Here is an 18,414-nt window from a genome sequence, read left to right as displayed (position 1 = left end):
GGTCCTCATTTTACCTACCTCGGAAGGATGGAAGGCTGAGTCAACCTTGAGCCTGGTGGGACTCGAACCTGCACTAATTGCAGGCAGCTGGTGTGAGGGTGACAGAGGCAAATATCGGTGATGATGGAAATTAGGGTTCAGATTATTTATGACCAGAAGTTAAATCCACATCGCCCTCATCAAACCTTTTTCAAACAAGCTGGCCTGGTCTGACGGGATGGGGTTGGGTTTTTATAACTAGTTTTAATTTTAATATGTATTAATTACTACGGGCATAATGGTTTAATTACTTTTTAATTTTTGTATTGTTTTTATTATGTATTGCCCTGTTCACCGCCCTGAGTCCTTCGGGAGAAGGGCGGTATACAAATTAAATTATTAAATTAAATCATGAAAGGCTTTTTCACAACAGAAAACAAGAAAAGGAAAAAAAAAGATACCGGTCCTACTTTTCATCGGTGTGACTGCCCCCTTCTGCTTCCAAGCTGTAAAATACAAAGTTTAGGGGCAGATGGCACCTCCCCCCCATTTAATAATTTTTTAACCCGCTTTTATTATTTTCATAAATAATTCAAGGTGACAAACATAGCTAATATTTCTTCCTTTGATTTTTCTCCACCACCACCACTCTGTGAAGTGGGTTGGGATGAGTGAGTGACTGGCCCAAGATCGGCCAGTGGCTTTCATGCCTAAAGCAAGACTAGAACTCCGTCACCTGGTTTCTAGCTTGATAAAGATGAAAAAAAAATAAAAGTGTTCCCTTTCCTCCTTTTTTCCCATGAAGTCTAAACGGGGCTACAACTATGTTCCAGTATACCTAAGGATTGTCAATGTAACGTTGGGTTTGTGAAACTTGTTTTGAAAATCAGTTCAGCCCCTCATCCACTATAATTCAGCGTTCAGAACAGTATTTCAGACTTGACAGCCTTCAGCTATTCTGAATTAAGTTATTTTTAATGTTTTTTTTTAAACTAGAACTATTCAACTTGCATGCGTATTGTAACAGTTTCTTGGACACTGAAGGAAAACTGACAAAATGAATCGGGTTTTGTTGCAGGTACTGTTATATGAGAAGGACTTTGGTACTCACTAGTAAGTAGTTTTGTAAATGGTCTCCTAACTTTCAAGAACTTTTGTAACAGGCACTGGTAAAATGACAAAATTAGAAGTAGTGTAATGATGCAGAAACTACAACAGTTTGCCTTATAATACAGTAATAAATATGACTCAGTTTTGCTTTCTACTTCTAGAATCACTAGAAATCCGCACTTTTTTTTTTACAGTTTGTTCATGCCACTGAAGCTTCTGAGGAAATGCTAAGGACAAACAGTCCTCTTTCCTCCAGAAAAAGCTTCTTTCGGCTTTGGCAAACAATTAATTTTGTGTTCAGCAGAGCAAAATATTAGCAAAATTGCTAATAGAATTTAAAAATGAAAATATGTTGAGTCAGCCCTAGCTTTGTAGAAACTTAAAGTGCCTTGCACAGCTGGTCTGCCACCGTTATCAGGCAAAAATAATTTAAAATTATTTGATAAAACAGCAAGCCATGGAGTATTAGTAAAAAGGAATCAAAGGCAAGAGCAATAGTTCAGCAACATATCACCCCTTTGTGAAAGCACAATAGACAACAGTCCCAACTTTAATTATGCTTCATGAAAGATTTCACTTCTACGTCGATCAACTTGCAAACAGTCATGATTAGGAAGAGCTGTTGGTCTGCTCATAAAAATCTCCGCCATCCACCAGACACTGAGAAGACTCTTCTCTCAAGACTTCCATGGAGCTGGCTGTAAAATCCAGACTTTGGGAGGAAAGCTTTCTGAATCCCTCAGTGGAATTGACCGCAAGTAATGGTTTGCAAGAAGCAATACTGCTGTCATTAGATATGACATCCACCTCCCTTATAATGATCTCCTGCTGGGATTCAAATGTTAATGGAATAAAGCCCTCACTGTCTGACGTAAGAATAATCCAGGACAAATCTGTAAAAGACAAAAGAGACACAAACATTTTAAGGAATTCCAAACAGAAGCAGTGACTGTGTTGGCATTTGCATTTGCAAGATACTGTACCTAAGCAGTTAACTGGCTTCCTTGCTTACTTCTGTAACAAAGACCAATTTAATAATGTCAGACCAAGCCACTAGAATACAACATATATGGGACACAAGATTGGTTTCTCCTACAATTTTTTGATTCATTTTTGCTTACAGAGAAAATGGTTAACAATGCATCTTAAGGGGGGGAAAAACTTTGAATATAGTCCTTGACTTACGACTGTCCGTTTAGTGACCATTCCAAGTTACAACACTGAAAAAAGTGACCATTTTTCATACAACCACTGCAGCATCCCCCTTGTCACATAATCAAAATTCAGACTGTTAGCAACTGACTCATATTTATGATGGCTGCAGTGTCCTGGGGTCCTGTGATTACCTTTTGCGGCCTTCTGACAAGCAAAATCAACGGAAAATCCAGATTCACTTAATAACTGTTATTAACAACTGAAGCGATTCACTTAACTGTGGCAAGACAGGTCATAAGATGAGGCAAAACTCACTTAACAAATGCCTCACAGGTTAATGAGGGGGAAAAATGAAATTCGACAAGTGTAAAATTAGGCTGCACCATAACAAAATTGACAAAAGTGAAGGGAGTCCGAATACTTTCTGAATGCACTGTATGTTCTAATAAATTATAAGCCATGATGTATAATTTAAAACAAAAGAAATAGTGTTAAACCACAATCAGTTTAATAATTTATTGGGTTATTGGAAACCTAGCAAATTGATTTTGTAAACCCTAGTAATGAGTAAACCCAGTCCCAGTCTATTTGTGGTCACACTGATGACAGATCATGGAGTATATTTCTATCTTTTTTTCATTTTTCTTCTTCTTCTTCCTCCTCCTCTTCCCTCTCTCCATCCCTGCTCATTTGCCTAAGGGTTTGTTCTTTTTATCCCTTTTAAGTACAGTCTGTGCATTGCACCAATATGCATCCCTAAGTAGAAACAGAGGAACAATGTCAGTATAGAAAGGCATAAGACTAGATGAATAAGTTCTAGGCATAGTGGTGTTTGATTCCTCCTGGCATTATTAAAGTCTAAGCCAGAGGTCCCCAACCTTTTGGGCACCAGGGACCGGTTCCGTGGAGAGAGCTTTTTCCGTGGACTGAAGGCTGCGTGGTTTTGTGTGCTGCCTGCATCTCGTGGATGGGGTTTTGCTTGTTTGTTTGGACCGGTTATTGACATGCTGTGGCCCGGTATTGGTCCATGGACTGGGGGTTGGGGACCCCGGGTCTAAGCTATCATTCTACTGTGCTTCTATTTAGCATTTGGCTGGATTGGTGCTTTCCTCTGAATGCCCCCATTCATTTTGGACATTTTGCTTCCCTATTTGTTTGGTATACGGTAATAGCATTTGTACCCGACTGCTAATCCTGTAAAGGATGAGTATTGCCACTGGATAACTGATGTCACAGCAATACTTAAAGAGTTTCCTACAGCAGATAAAAGCTACTATTTCCTCCCTTTCTCTTTCCAAGGAGAAAAGAGGCATGTGGAGTTTCAGTCACAGGCTCTGTCAACATAGGACCACCAGGTTTTCCCATATTACTCCTGCATTGTGAATAAAATGTTGGGAGCAAAGGAGGAATAGACATGACATACCCACCCTGACAAACTAGACAAGGTGTGCAGATATGGTGGCATGGCTGTAGATAATTTCAGTGAGGGCAATAAACATTTCTAACATGCACCTTCCAGGAAGATCTCATTCTGGTTTATATTTTCCATAAGAATAAAAACTGGCAGGTCTAAATATCCTGTTCTGCTTGCCATTCATAGAGCAGTCCTGCTAGTATTTGGAAAGCACGTACTTTTAAACTGTAAAAGTATAACTGGATTTGAAGAATAGAGAGAATTTGGGTTGTACCTCCAATTTATGCAGCGCTGTAGTTTCATATTTTAGAAATGATTTTGGTAGCTGCCAGAGCTTCAGTTTCTATGAGGAGTTTCTTTCATAGGTTATATAAAGCTCTGTTGCAAGTGACATCATGAGAAGATTGCAATCATGTGAACCTTTAATCTTTCTGCTTAGAGTCTTACTTAAACTAGTCAGATAAGGCCAACACTAAGAAAGATTTTCAAAATATCTGTATAGACACAAGCAAACAAGCCTGTGTATGTAACATAATATTTAAGCTGATATATCAAACTGAAAATTGCCAACAAGATGAGTCCAGGTCATGTTAATTATAAACCGTAATTAACAAAGCATCAAATTACTGAGGAGGACTGGTTAGCTGTTGCTGAATTAGATCAAGTTTATTTTCTTTACTTGGATGTACAGATCTACGTGTTTGCAAAAAATGGTAGACAGCCATAGTTCAAGAGATGTGAAAAGAACACGTCTCAATAACTAAATATGAAGTAGTAGAAAAAGTCTGTGGGAACAACTTACTAAATAAAGGATTTACTCAGCCATGTGATGACATCTAAGAAAACCTGGCTACTCTAATCTAAAAAAAACCCCAACTATATAGGGTTAGATGTGGGTAGTACTTGGATAGGAAGCACCAAGAAGTCTCTGGGCTATAAACTAGACAGAAGTCAACAAAATCTACCAGAAAGAGGCAGTGGCAAATTATTACTGTTGTAAAAAAAAAAAATACTTGGATGAGTCCATTAATTACCTGGATGAATCACTAGCAGAACTCAATTGAAAAGATTGTTACAATTCAAAGGTTTGGAGACAAAAACCAGAAACTTGCTGGAGCCAGTAACAGAAAAAAAGCTAGGAAACTAGCTCATTCGTAAGTTTCCAAACAGGATGCCAACTAAAAGTGCTCAGTTGCTGACACTGTATAGTGTATCATGTTTTTCACCAGCAGGATTATGAAGTGTGTATGCCAAGTATACTGCTCAAAAAAATAAAGGGAACACAAGATAAGACATCCTACTATTAAATACAGTACATTGTGTTGTTTCAGTGTTCCCTTTATTTTTTTGAGCAGTATATATTTTACCAAAAGACCAAACTAAACTTTCAGAAGGACAGAAACACTTCTTCCCATAGAGATGATAAATTATGCATCCAGCCCTGTTTATGTTTTTTCTAATTATATTTTAAATTATTTTCCTGCTATCTCCACCCGTTGGTTCAAGTCTTTCTTTTTGGAAGAACCAAAAATGAGTTTGTTCCATCTGGCCCGCAGCACCCAATCTGAGTTGAAGGCCATTGTTTGTTTGTTTTCTTCAGGTTAAACATTTCCAACCCCTTTGAATATTCTGCATATGGAGCTATTCTATATATTTCCAGATTCTTCACCATTCTGGCTAGCATCTCTTTATCAATGTCCTTAAAATATGGGGCCTATGGATGGTTACAGCATTCAAATACAGCTTACTAGTACAGAGTGGAACTACAACTTCTTATGACTTGACGTATCCTGAGATATTATTAGTCTCTAAGACAGGAGTGTCAAATTGTCAGCCTACGGGCTGGACACGTCACAAGAAAACCACGCCCACCCCATTGCCGGCAATGGGGAAAAAGTTCCAATACGTTCCGCGACGTCACATGACGTCGCAAGTTTGACATGTCTGCTCTAAGAGATAAAGGGTTATGTGGGCTCTTCCCACATTTTTATGGAAGGAGGGATGTGAAACTGTATCTCTGTTCATTTATTAGTGTTCCCAAAGTTACCTTTCATACTTACTATGCTGCATTTCAACTACACCCACACTGAAAATCTTCTGAATTATGCTCAAACGGAGTTTCCCATCACAGAGGACAACAGCACGCTGTTCAGAAGTAACAGATCCGGAAGACTCCTTCTGTTAATTTAAGAATTAAGAATTTTAGGCGTAGTGATTCATAAGAATTAATCCCATACTCACAAAATCAGGTTTCAAAGTGGGGGAATAGATACCATTCAGATACCATGTTGTTACTTAGTGCCATGTGCATACTTTATGCCCACTGGTAAGAGCTGCACATGCAAAGGTACTACGAAGACTGAACTTGCACAATTTTCACCTTGAATATTATAGTACCGTATTTTCCGGCGTATAAGACGACTGGGCGTATAAGACAACCCCCCAACTTTTGATATGATTTTCAAGATTTTTCGTCTTATACGCCGGAAAATCAGCAAGCCCGGGAAGGCACGCCCTCCCCTCTCACTGTGGAGGAAGCAGGGCAGGCTGGCGTCTGGCGGCAGCCGGCAGGGCAGTCCTGCGCACGCGCGCGCTCCCCGGCTCCTAAGGAGTCCTCGGGGAGCCATGGCATGCGCCTCATGCTCTTCCCTCTTGAGGCAGCATCGGCGGAGCTGTCCGGCGTCGGGCGGGAGCCGGCAGGACAGTCCTGCGCACGCGCGCACTCCCCGGCTGTTAAGGAGCACTTTGGGCATATTCAGATCAATAGCTAGACTAGAGCAAAGGATGTCACAAACGAATCCAGTTCAATGTTTGTTTTCTCTGCCTCTATAGGTAAAATGTACTGCCACTCATGTCTGACAGCCACTACTATTTATGAAATAGGTCATTTTGATCTGTGCAAGGCAATACCTATTCATGCAGTTTCATGCAACACACCTACACACACAACACACAAACACTTATTCATGGTTCTTCCTCCAGCCCATTCCAGGAGTTATCTTCACAAATCCCATGGAAGGAAAATTAGGCTAAGAGAAAACAGCTGTCTTAAGATCAGCCAGCAATTCTTGAGACTTAATGGAGATTTGAACCAGAGTTTTTCTTGTCTTAATTAAGTGTCTAGCCCAAGGGTGTCAAACTGCTGGCCCACAAGCAAGTTGCATCATGTGGAGGCTACACCCACCCACCCCTTTGGCAATGCAAAAAGTCACACTACTTCGTGACACATCACATGATGTGGCAAGTTTGACACCCGTGCTGTAGCCAAATCTACTGGCTCTCAAATGGCATTTCTGGAATATTTCTAACCTCTTGAAAATTACTTTTTAGATTTCATTGCAGTGTCAATTCTAGAAAGTCTACAAAGGCCCCAAACACACCGATTTCTCCAAAGGAGTCCAAATCTTTCTTCTCCTATCTTTAAGAATAGCTTTACATAACTAGATTTTGGCAAATGGCTTGTTGCTCTTCAGAAATTTTACAGCAAAGCTCACAAGGAAGGAATCAATATTACTAGTTTTTAAGTACATCTGGCTATATTAAAACTGTGATAGCATACTCTTTTTGAAAGTTACCTGGCAAATTACATTAACAAAAGAAGGTTCACAAGATGGCGGATACTGTGGAACATTTTTTTTTCCGGATCTTACAAGCTCAGTTATCTCAAAAAGCTGGTGCTGAAATTCTGCAAAGCTGTAGCACAGCTCCTCTAGATTTTTAGAGATACAATTAGCTTCTTTTTCACTTTGCACTAAGCTCCTTTTTACTTCACAAGAATTCTGCATTTGTTTGTCATACAACTTAGAGTCTGTTTCATGAGATCTATCTCCTGCTGTGCTTGAAATTGGCAAATTTAGTGGCCCTGAAGAATTTTCAAGCTCTTGAAGACCAAAGGAACGAGCTATTGGCTCAACGTCCAAAGTTCTCAAATCTTGAGGAAAATCCTTGGACATCTTTTTCTCAGCAGAATCCACAACTCTTGCTGACAAGCATTGCTCGTTAGCAATTTCTTCTATCAGTTTTTTCTTCCCAGGAGATGGCACGCTCATGCAATTCGGGAGCAGCAATCCTCCTCTCAGAAAGTGAGCATCAGGAGAATGAGTTTCAATGCACTCTCTTTTCACTGGTATGTTCCTAAAACAAACCTGAGTAGGACCCATAAGCGCAGAATGGCCTTCTCTAGAGGTGATCTTTTTGACTATCAAGCGGAGAATGTACTTGTCTGAGCGTGAAGACGGAAGAAAAGCAGGATCCGCTATTTTTTGTTTTCCAACCAGGATCAGCAACAGTTTCTCCGTTAGGAAACATAACCCCTTTGGCCTCTCATTCCTCTCCAAATGAATTTGTTGAATGTTAGGCAGGAGTGTTGAAGTTAAGGAATAAGTCAAAATTATGTTACAGGTATTGGAGGCGACTACCACAGTCTGTGTTTTAGAGTCAAAAGCCATGATATCTGGGACCAGGATACCTGGGATGCTGACTTTTTTGCTAGTTGTCGCCTTTCTTTCAAAAGTCACCAAAATGAAATGTGATGCATCGTGACCACTTCCAGTTAAGTAATCTTTGGATCTTAGATTAATGAGGGGACTGTTTTCCGATTGCTGTTTACCTGAAGGGAGATGAGTCAAATCCACTGGGGATGATGCAAAAATTTCCTGGTCTGTTGACTTTTTCCCATCGTCTACAGAGGCATCACTATCATTTTCCAATGGGCTACTTTGGGAAGGGATTGGATTTCCAATAATTTCACTTGGGATTTCAAATGAAACACCAGCATTTAAGCTGCAGATCTTATCCAGTGGCAGTTCAGTAGAAACTGCCACTTGAGCACTCATAGTTGGTTCTATTGCACAAACATAGCCCCCTACATCAAATATTGGACAAAAGGAGCAAGCATTTAAAGTTTTCTGATCATCATCCCACATGTAGGAATGGAGTGTGCTGCCTATCCCAATCACCAAACGTTTGCCTTCCTCAGTCCAACAAGCACAATGAATGATACCGCTACCTTTGATGTCTGCTTTGATTCTGGAGTTATTGAGTCGCACTGAATGGAGCACAGAAGTTTCTCGCGTAGTGAGTACAGCTAAAATTTCTTTTTGGGGATGCCACACACAACCCTGGGGAAGTATAGGAAACAACTCGCTGATTTCACTGATCTGATACACCATCAGCTTGTTTTGTTCTGAAACACTGTAACAGAGTTGCCACATTGTAATGTGTCTTTTATGCTGAATAGCAAGAAGTGCAGGAGCATCTGGTGCACAAAACGGACCCCAGTAAAGTCCATGAACGTGTTCAAATTGACCCACAACATTTGAGTTGCCAAAGTTAGGTTCTCCATTATGCTGGTATAAAGAAGTCAGTATCACTTGCTTTCCGTCTGTCCAAGCAATCCCATGCACAGGATGGATGGCCTGGTGTAAGGCATTAAGGCCAGTCCTCAAGAGCTTCCCTTTCCCCAGCTCCATGTTTAAGTTTTCATGGAATACATCTGCAAAGAAAACAAATACTGTTTTAATTACTAATTACTAGCTAATTTGCCATAAAAGTAAGTGAAGGCAAACTATGAACATTTTATAATTGGTACTGTTTCTTTATTCTATTGAGGCTTTTGTTGAGCTTCTTTAAACTGATTCATTGGTACTCAACCTAACTTTGGTTCTCAATGTTTTAAGTAAACAAATTGTCTCAAGTGAATTTGATAGCCACATTTTAGTACAGGGGAAAAAAGCAGGTCAGCAGTTATACATCACATCTAAAGATGCACCTTATACAGGGGTGTCAAACTGCCGGCCCGTGGGCCAGACGTGTCATCCAGAAACTGCACCCACCCCATTGCCAGCAATAGCAAAACTCTCCTGATACATTGCGCGATGTCATGTGACGTGGCGAGTTTGACATGTCTGCCTTATAAGAAATACATATTTTCCTTTCCACAAATTTGGAAAAGACCATGTTGTAGTTCAGAAAAAAAGCAACACTGGGTATCTGAATTCTTCTGGAGCTCTATGCTGTAACATTTTGGTATATTGGACAAAGAATGGCTAAAAATGATCAGCCTGTTTTTGACTTATGGGACACTATCAGGGTGATGTGAGAACTAGAGGCCTAGCAAAAGCAATTCATTCCCATCGTCATCCTGAAATCACCCCATAAGTCAAATTAGTAGGCCACAATCACACTGCAGAAATCTATTTTGCTACTTAGATTTCAGAGGAGCATTTTCTGGATACTGAAAACATAAAGGGAATTCCCATATCTGGCCCTCAGTTAATATTTCTAATCAGTTACAAGGAATATTTCTATTTTTAATTTAAAAGAGTTTGTTCATTCAGGGACAGGAAATTGCGATCCTTCAGATCAGACATGTCAAACTCACGAAGTCGCATGACATATCGTAGGTTTTTCGCCATTGCCGGCAATGAGATGGGCGCAGTTTCTTCATGACGCGTCTGGCTCACAGGCTGGCAGTTTAACACCCCTACTTCAGATGTTGGTGAAGTACAACTTCCAACAGTTTATTTATTTATTTATTTTATTATATTTGTATACCGCCCTTCTCCCGAAGGACTCAGGGCGGTGAACAGGGCAATACATGTTAAAAAACAAGAATACAAAAGTTAAAAAAGATTAAACAAGATGCCCAAAAACTATAACAATAAGTTAAGTTAAAATACATAAAAACAATAAAACCCAAACCCATCACCCATCAGTTGCAGTCAATTTATTTATTTATTTATTTATTTAGTTACATTTATATACCGCGGTGGCTCAGTGGGTTAGGACGCTGAGCTTGTCGATCAGAAGGTTGGCAGTTTGGCGGGTCGAATCCCGAGTGCCGCGTAACAGAGTGAGCGCCTGTTACTTGTCCCAGCTTCTGCCAACCTAGCAGTTCGAAAGCACGTAAAAATGCAAGTAGAAAAATAGGGACCACTACGGTGGGAAGGTAACAGCGTTCCGTGCGCCTTTGGCGTCTAGTCATGCCGGCCACATGACCACGGAGACGTCCTCGGACAAGCGCTGGCTCTTCGGCTATGAAACGGAGATGAGCACCGGCCCCTAGAGTTGGAAACGACTAGCACGCATGTGCGGGGGAACCTTTACCTTTTTATATACCGCCCTATTCCCTGAGGACTCAGGGCGGTTTACAGGGAATTAAAAATCCACCATACAAAAGTTAAAAAAAACAATTAAAAATATTAAATTACCCTGTATACATTAAAACCCGAATTAAAAATTTCTCCTCAGCCTGGGCCTGAGAGCTCAAAGAGCCAGGTCTTCAGGCCCCGGCGGAATGATCGGAGGTCGGGGGCAGTCCTCAGCTCCACCGGCAGCTGGTTCCAGAGGGCAGGCGCTCCCACAGAGAAGGCCCTATCCCTGGGTGTCACCCGCCGGCAATCTCTCACCGGCGGCACCCTGAGCAGACCCTCCCTGTGGGAGCGCACTGGGCGAAGGGCGTTTGATGCCGGCAGCAGGTGTTCCCTCAAATAGCCCGGACCCAGGCCATGTAGGGCTTTATAGGTAATAACCAGCACCTTGAATTTCACCCGGAGGGCAACCGGAAGCCAATGCAGCTCGCGGAGTAGAGGTGTTACATGGGAGTATCGGGAAACCCCCATTACAACTCGCGCGGCCGCATTCTGCACCAGTTGAAGCCTCCGAGTGGTCTTCAAGGGCAGCCCCATGTAGAGAGCGTTACAGTAGTCCAAACGGGAGGTCACAAGCGCATGAGTAACTGTGCGTAGGGCGTCTCGGTCCAGATAGGGTGATGCTAAGAGATTTTTAGTTTAGCATCTGGACAGCCAAATGTTCTCTCTCCTTGTAAAAATGAACTGGGTGACTATGACACACATGTCTATTTTGTATCAAATTGTGACTACAGGTAGCCCTCAACTAGACCACAATTGAGCACCAAATTTCTCTTGCTAGGGGAGACCTTTGTTAACTGAGTTTTGCCCCATTTTACAACCTTTCTTGCCACAGTTGTTAAGTGAACCACTGCAGTTGTTACTAAGAGTTAAGTGAAACTGGCTTCGCCATTTACTTTGCTTGTCAAAAGTTTGCAAAAGGTGATCACATGAGCCCAGGACACTGCAACCGTCATAAATATGAACCAGTTGTCAAGCATCTGAATTTTGATCACCTGACCATGAGGATGCCACAAGGGTTGTAAGTTTGAAAAACGGTCATAAGTCCCTTTTTTCAGTGCCACTGTAACTTTGAATGGTCACTAAACAAACTGTTGTAAGTCCAGGACTATTTGTCTCCAATTTAATCAACAGTATTTTCCAATAGGTAAAAAAAAAATGCCTGCTCACATCACCCCCACGCATTTCAAGAGTGGGATAAATTCCAAAGCAGATCTCAGAATCACCGTGAGTTGTAATGGGGATGAAAGCCAAGCCAAGCCAAACCAAGCCATGGAAATTATACAGACATCAAGCTGAATATAGCCTGTCGTTTTCAGGCTTGGATCTTTCAAGATGTGGCCACCTTATTTTTTCCGACGAAGGCTGCAATTCGAAAGCGGCTCTCCTTGACCACTACCTGGGAGGTGACGATGAGGAGGTCTATCGCCACACCCATCCGCCACTCCCTAGTTCAGCCTTTTAAAACCTCGGTCCCCAGAGCTTGTCGGGATAAAAACTTCACGTTAGGAAACCGGCGTTAACTAGTGGCGGAGGAAGATGGGAACTGTAGTCCGGTCAGAAACCTAAAGACTGAAAGAAAAGGGGACCGGACAAGGAGGATTCGGGGTTTTAGGGAGCAATTTCTCGTTGCATTTCCCACCCTTGACCATTTTATCTTCCCCACGGGCAAGCGCCTGGGCTTCTTTTGCAGAGCTTCCTCCCGTTTCTGACGCCACTCGGCCGCCTTTGGGTCCAGCGCCGCCTCCGATCGCGCCCGTGTGGTTCCAACCCCATTTACCTCTCTAAACACGCGATCCGGCTGCCCTTCCGTGTAACGACATCAACCTCTTCACACGCCCACTCGATGCTCAGTTTACTGCCGGAATGCCCAGCCTCTCGGTCTGGGGAGGAGGAATAGCCGGGCAGCACCACATGGACTTACCCAGTCTCGCCAGAAGGGGCGCTGCTGGCGGAGGCTTTCCGAAAAGGCTAAAACTTAAAAAAGGGAGGCGGGATCCAAGCCTATAAGCAACGCATGCCCTGCCCTGCCTATGGTGTGGCGTCACCGGAGCTCTATTTCTCTATTGGTCTGTGTGTGATCTAACAAACGCCCCCTTGCGACAGAAAGGCTGGAAACTTCAAGCTCCCGCGAGCCTTCCCGTCATGCTGCTTGGTGGCGGAGCCTTCCCCCCCCCCGCGCGCTTGGAGGTAGGGGGAAAATGGCGGGAGGCGTGGGTTGCTTTTGGGCTTGCGCGGCTGCTAGAAGGCGATTTTTCTGAAGAGGAGCTCGGAGATGCCAATGCCGACTTTCCACAGTTTTGAGTTCCTGCGGCTAACGCCCAAAAAGTCAGAAGTCATAAAAAGCTGAAATGTCTTTTTAAGCAACCGCAAATTGGTAGTGGGTTTATCAGGGCAAATCGCTCTCTTTTATTGGTTTTTTTTTTCTCCCCGGTTTATTGTAGTCGCTGATCTTGTTTGTTTTCTTTAATATGTACAAGCAATAAGCTTTTTTATTTTTTATTTTCTTGTACTCTTCTAAAGGCAAATTTTAAAAATAGAGAAAGCTAGAATGTGTTATGTCTTTCATAATATTTAGAGGTTATCAGTGTGTCAAGAGTCATTTTTTTACAATTACGCTTTGCAGCAAATTTATTGCAGAGACTCCAAGATTTAAAAAACATTTTATTTTTGTGATAAGGTACAACAGAGGCAGTTTTTTGCATTATAAATGCTCATTTATTTATGATTTGAAGTCAGCTTTATTTTTTTCCCCCTCAGCAACCCACTTATGCCATTTATCCCTCAGTTTGCTACAGTGGTATTTAAAAGTTGTGAACACTTGAATATTCAATATTTCATACTATGACATAAAACCTGGTGTGTTCTCCATACAAGTCCAAAGTTAATGAAAACCTAATTAAACAAATCAGTCAGAAACATACTTGTGCATTTATTTACTGTATTGAGTGTGGGAAGACAGCCCCTCCCCCAAGAAAGAAATATTTTTGGAAATATTTAAAAGGCAGAAAATATTTCCCTAAAGGATTTAAAGGCAGAAACCAACCCTCCTTCCCCAGTTTCTCTGTCCCAAACAGAAACCGAGTCTGCAGAATTGCAGATGTGATAATCTTGTCAGAAAGAATGGAATCAGGAAACGGGTTAGGAAAAAAGATCCCTAGAATCAACACCAAAAATCTAAGAGTCATCAGCTACAGCCCCAGGAAAGCAGGCTATGACCCTTGGGACATAATAGGATTAACCCACCACCATCAGAATACCAGAAAGGGCACACCCAGACTCAGGTCAGAATACATGACATAGGAAATACAAAGCCTCAAACAGGAACAGGAAACAACTCCAAACAAAAGCCCCAAAGGGTACAAAAACCCACTCCCTATACAAAAACCCACTCTTTTCTTCCAGAGCCATCTTTCTGTCTGTCTCTCCTCTTCAATAAACTGCATCTTTCTTTCTAAAGCAGTCACCATGTTGTTTATTCCAGGCTTGGACTGAACCATGATGAAGGCATTTCCTTCAATATGCGAAATTGATCCAAATGTATATATTTCTCTGGGGCAAAATATTTCAGGCTTTGCTTTCAGTAACTGGTATGCCCCCACTCCCTTTAGGACAGGGCTTTTCAACCAGTGGTACGGGTACCACCTGTGGTACATTGGCACCTGGCAGGTGATACACAACCATCCTAGAAATGTGGTAGCGGGGGGAGGGGAATGAGCTGAACCGGTGGCAGCACCGCACAAGCCTGAGCGAGAGACGGATGGAGCTGCAGGGCTGTCAGGGCTCAGCGGAAGCGACAGGATCAGTGCCAGGCTCCAGCTGGAGCTCAGCGCTGATCTTGGCGCTTCTGTTGAGCCCAGAAGAAGTGCCGATCAGCTGGAATGTTGCAGCATCTCCAGGCTCTTGTGATTTACATTCAGATGCTTGGCAACTGATTCATATTTATGATGGTCACACTGTCCCAGTGTCATGTGAAGTGACCAAAAACTGCTGCAACCACCCAGCAGAGGGGAGGAATAAAAAACAAACACCACCCCACCCCACCCCCGCTGTCAATCCTCAACAGAAATGCTCACAACAATGAAAACCTCGGATAGGAGAAAGAGCGCCACCGGGCAAGCAGGCAGGTGTCTTGCTCAGCAGTGGCTTCAGGGGCACTTTTTTCAGTGCCGTTGTAACTTCAAACATTCACTAAGCAAACTGTTGTAAGTTGAGGACTACCTGTACTTCATCACTTTTTCCTTTTTGGGGGGGTCATGTTTTTGACACCTTGGTAGGCGACTGGTGGTGCTCAGGTGTTGCCATATCTTAAAAGTGGTAAAATGGATGAAAAAGTTGAAAAGCCCTGCTTTAGGAAGTAATAGCTGCAGCAAACATTTCCAATAATACTTGATCAGTCCTGCACATACGCTTGGAGAAATTTTTGCTCCTTCCTCTTTACAGAAAGTCTGAACTGGGGATTTAGGTGGGCTTTTTTACATGAACTGCCTATTTCAGGTCCTTCCACAACATTTTCTTTAGGATTAAGGTCAGCACTTTGGCCATTCCAAAATATAACATATTTGCTGGAAAAGGCCTCTGTAGCCTGCATAAGGCCGTTGGGGGTTTGCAAAATTGCTCCATGGCCATTGATCTGTGCTCCAGAGCCTTGGAAAAGGCCTCTGGAGCTTGCATCGGGGGGGGGGTGAAATTTCTCAGCAGCCATAGATCCGGGCAACAGAGGCCTTTTCCAGGCCTCTGGAGCCCGGATCAGGCCGCTGGGGCCCCGCAAAATTGCTCTGTGGCCATGCATCCGAGCTGGGCTGGACTGGCTGGGCACAGATCCTCCTCGCTGCTTCTCCCATGGACATTGGGAGCACCCACCCTGCCTATTGCTCATCTCGGGGCAGCTGCTGCCGTCCAGCGCTTCCCAGCCTGGAAGGGGGAGGAGAGGCTGAGGGAGCCCAAAGGGAGGCATCCCGGCGCTCCCAACTGGCTGGCAAAAGGCTGTAGAGTGCTGGATGGCAGCAACTGCCCCAGGACGGCACAGAAAGTAAGGCAGCAGCCCCATGTGCGTCCCTGTGTTCGAGCGTGCCCCTGCCCTGCCAGGCAAGCAGAGCGGCAGAAGAGTGCAGGTGGGCAGCCGGGGCTCCCTCTCCCCTCTGGCCTCCATCCACCTGAGGCCCAAGGTGCCATGGGCACTCCCAATGTCCACAAGGGAAGAAGCGGTGAGGAGGCTCCACGCCCAGCCAGTCCAGCCCAGCCCCATCACGGCAAGCGAGGCAGCAGGCACACTGTGTCCCCAAGCGCGAGAGTGCCTCCGCCCTGCCAGACAAGCAGATCCATAGCATCTGGGGCAAAGCGCAGGCAGGCAGCAGAAGGCATGAGGAGCCCCAATCCCAGCACAGCACCTCCCCACTCTCCTCCTCCCCCTCTCAGGGGAGCTTCAGGGCTCAGGAGCCTCCCCACATGCCCCCCCTCAGGAAAGAAAACCACCGACACTTCTGTTTTAACTTTTTTTCCTTGCCGCTTTGTGGAGTTTTCATCCTGCTTTTGTGAGATGGCAGCATTTGGGAGGGGGTGTAGATACCCCCTTTCCCCCCAAGCCATCAGCTGAGCAAGACGCCCTCCTGCCCACGGCCCTACCCACCGGAGACGCTCTGGATCTCCCTCAACCTTGCCCGGCCCCCACAGGCAGTCCTCCCCAGGAGCAACATCGAACTGTCCATGCCCACCCCGGCCACACCTACCCAGTCTGCCATGACGACCGTAGCCATGCCCACCCGGTGGGCCACACCCACCCAGCAGGCCACGCCCACCCGCGATACATAAGTGGGTTTTGCAGTTTGGGCACTCAGTCTCTAAAAGGTTCACCACCACTGTCCTAGAGGTTTGCACACATTTGCCATTCACAAATATATAGTTTGGGATCATTTTCCTCAATGAACAAATGAAACAGGTATAACAGGTTTTTGACTCATTTATTTAACTAGATTTTCCTTACCTAGTTTTAAGACATGTGGAGAACAGATCATATTTTAGGTTATGTTTATGCAGAAAAATTGAAAATTCAAAAGGCTTCACAAACTTTTAAGCACCACTGTTTATACAAATAGCATTTGGGCAAATGCTTTTTTAAAAGCACAGTTTAGATATATGGAAAAGATCTGGAAAAGATGGAGTGACGGACTTAATCATTTGGGTAAATATTAATAGGTACTAATGCGCCCGTGTGTAGGTACTGTAAACATTTAAGATATTTATATACAATATAATAGCAGGATCTGCACATGCTCTTGCCATTCCGGAGTTGCCCTCCGGGTGAGATTCAAGGTGCTGGTGATGACCTATAAAGCCCTAAATGTCATGGGTCCGGATTATCTTAGGGAGCACCTGCTGCCAGCATCAACTTGCTGCGGCGTCTCAGGGGATTGGGAGTGGGAGGCACGGTTCTTCAGTGGTTCTCCTCCTATCTCCTGGGACGTTCGCAGTCGGTGTTGATGGGGGGGCAGAGGTCGACCGCGAGGCCTCTCGCTTGTGGAGTCCCTCAGGGGTCGGTCCTCTCGCCCCTTCTGTTCAACATCTACATGAAACCGCTGGGTGAGATCATTCGTGGTTTTGGAGTTGGGTATCATCAGTATGCTGATGATACCCAACTTTTCATTTCGACCCCAAACCACCCCAGTGATGCCCTCGACGTGATGTCCCAGTGCCTGGAGGCGGTCCGGGTCTGGATGGGGAGGAACAGGCTTCGTCTCAACCCCGACAAGACGGAGTGGCTGTGCGTATCGGCATCCCGGGATATTCAGGATATCCCACCCCTCATTATGGGGGGTGAGTCATTACCTCCTGTAGATAGGGCTCGCAACTTGGGAGTCCTCCTAGATTCACAGCTCTCTTTAGAAGACCATATTGTAGCTGTAACTAGGGGGGCGTTCGCCTGGTGCGCCAGTTGCGGCCCTATCTAGACCGGGATGCCTTGCGCACGGTCACTCATGCGCTCGTGACCTCTCGTCTTGATTACTGCAACGCTCTCTACATGGGGCTACCCTTGAAGACCACTCGGAGGCTCCAGCTGGCACAGAATGCAGCCGCGAGAGTTGTGTCGGGGGTCTCCCGATACTCCCGTGTTACACCTTTGCTCCGCGAGCTGCATTGGTTGCCAGTTGTCTTCCGGGTGAGGTTCAAGGTGTTGGTAATGACCTACAAAGCCCTCCATGGCATGGGTCCAGAATACCTTGGGGAGCACCTGCAGCCAGCGTCAACTTCCCTCCGCCCAGTACGCTCCCACAGAGAGGGCCTCCTCAGGGTGCCGCCGGTCAAAGAATGCCGACTGGTGGCCCCCAGGGGGAGAGCGTTCTCTGTGGGTGCACCGGACTTATGGAACCATCTTCCGGTAGAGCTCCGGATGGCACCCGACCTCCGCTCCTTCCGGCGCGACCTTAAAACCCATCTCTTTAAGGAAGCGGGCCTGGCCTGATGGGATGGGGTGGGTTTGTTATTATGACTTTAATTTTAAATTTGTACTATGGGCATTGTTTAATCATGTTTTAATAATTTTAACTTTTGTATCTGTCTTTTACGTATTGCCCTGTTAACCGCCCTGAGTCTCTTGAGAGAAGGGCG

At 44.4% G+C, this 18,414-nt stretch overlaps 2 protein-coding genes across 4 annotated transcripts in view; one reads left to right on the top strand and one right to left on the bottom strand.

The window, feature by feature from the left end:
• Nucleotides 1–393: 393 nt before the first annotated feature.
• Nucleotides 394–12,665, bottom strand: LOC310650998 (WD repeat and coiled-coil-containing protein-like). 2 transcript variants are annotated; one of them, XM_083379911.1, is made up of 4 exons: nucleotides 12,590–12,665; nucleotides 7,234–9,152; nucleotides 5,719–5,836; nucleotides 394–1,982 (listed from the first exon to the last, which is right to left on the bottom strand). In XM_083379911.1, the coding sequence occupies exons 2-4, from the start codon at nucleotides 9,127–9,129 to the stop codon at nucleotides 1,699–1,701; spliced, it is 2,298 nt and encodes a 765-aa protein (XP_083236037.1). In that variant the 5' UTR covers nucleotides 9,130–9,152; nucleotides 12,590–12,665; the 3' UTR covers nucleotides 394–1,698. The 2 variants fall into 2 exon arrangements, with proteins under 2 accessions (XP_083236037.1, XP_083236038.1); XM_083379912.1 differs by lacking the exon at nucleotides 12,590–12,665 and adding an exon at nucleotides 12,209–12,254.
• A 286-nt stretch (nucleotides 12,666–12,951) lies between these two features.
• The window catches only part of FKBP1B (FKBP prolyl isomerase 1B), a 56,875-nt gene continuing 51,412 nt past the window's right edge, over nucleotides 12,952–18,414 (top strand). Inside the window, exon 1 of one of the 2 annotated variants that reach the window (XM_083379916.1) lies at nucleotides 12,952–12,999. The gene's annotated coding sequence lies outside the window, so the exon portion shown is untranslated. The remainder of the gene's footprint in view (nucleotides 13,000–18,414) is intronic. The other variant, XM_083379919.1, reaches the window with a different exon arrangement.

Source organism: Vipera ursinii (assembly GCF_947247035.1).
Source record: "Vipera ursinii genome assembly, chromosome: 1".
Lineage (NCBI taxonomy): Eukaryota > Metazoa > Chordata > Lepidosauria > Squamata > Viperidae > Vipera > Vipera ursinii.
This window is presented reverse-complemented; position numbering and strand designations above follow the sequence as displayed.

Coding starts and splice junctions, on each gene's coding strand:
- LOC310650998 (XM_083379911.1), bottom strand. CDS start 9,129: ATGGAGCTGGGGAAAGGGAAGCTCTTGAGGACTGGCCTTAATGCCTTA. Junction 5,837..7,233: donor TTGTTAATGTAATTTGCCAG/GTAACTTTCAAA, acceptor TTAAATTAACAG/AAGGAGTCTTCCGGATCTGT. Junction 1,983..5,718: donor TGTAGTTGAAATGCAGCATA/GTAAGTATGAAA, acceptor TGTCTTTTACAG/ATTTGTCCTGGATTATTCTT.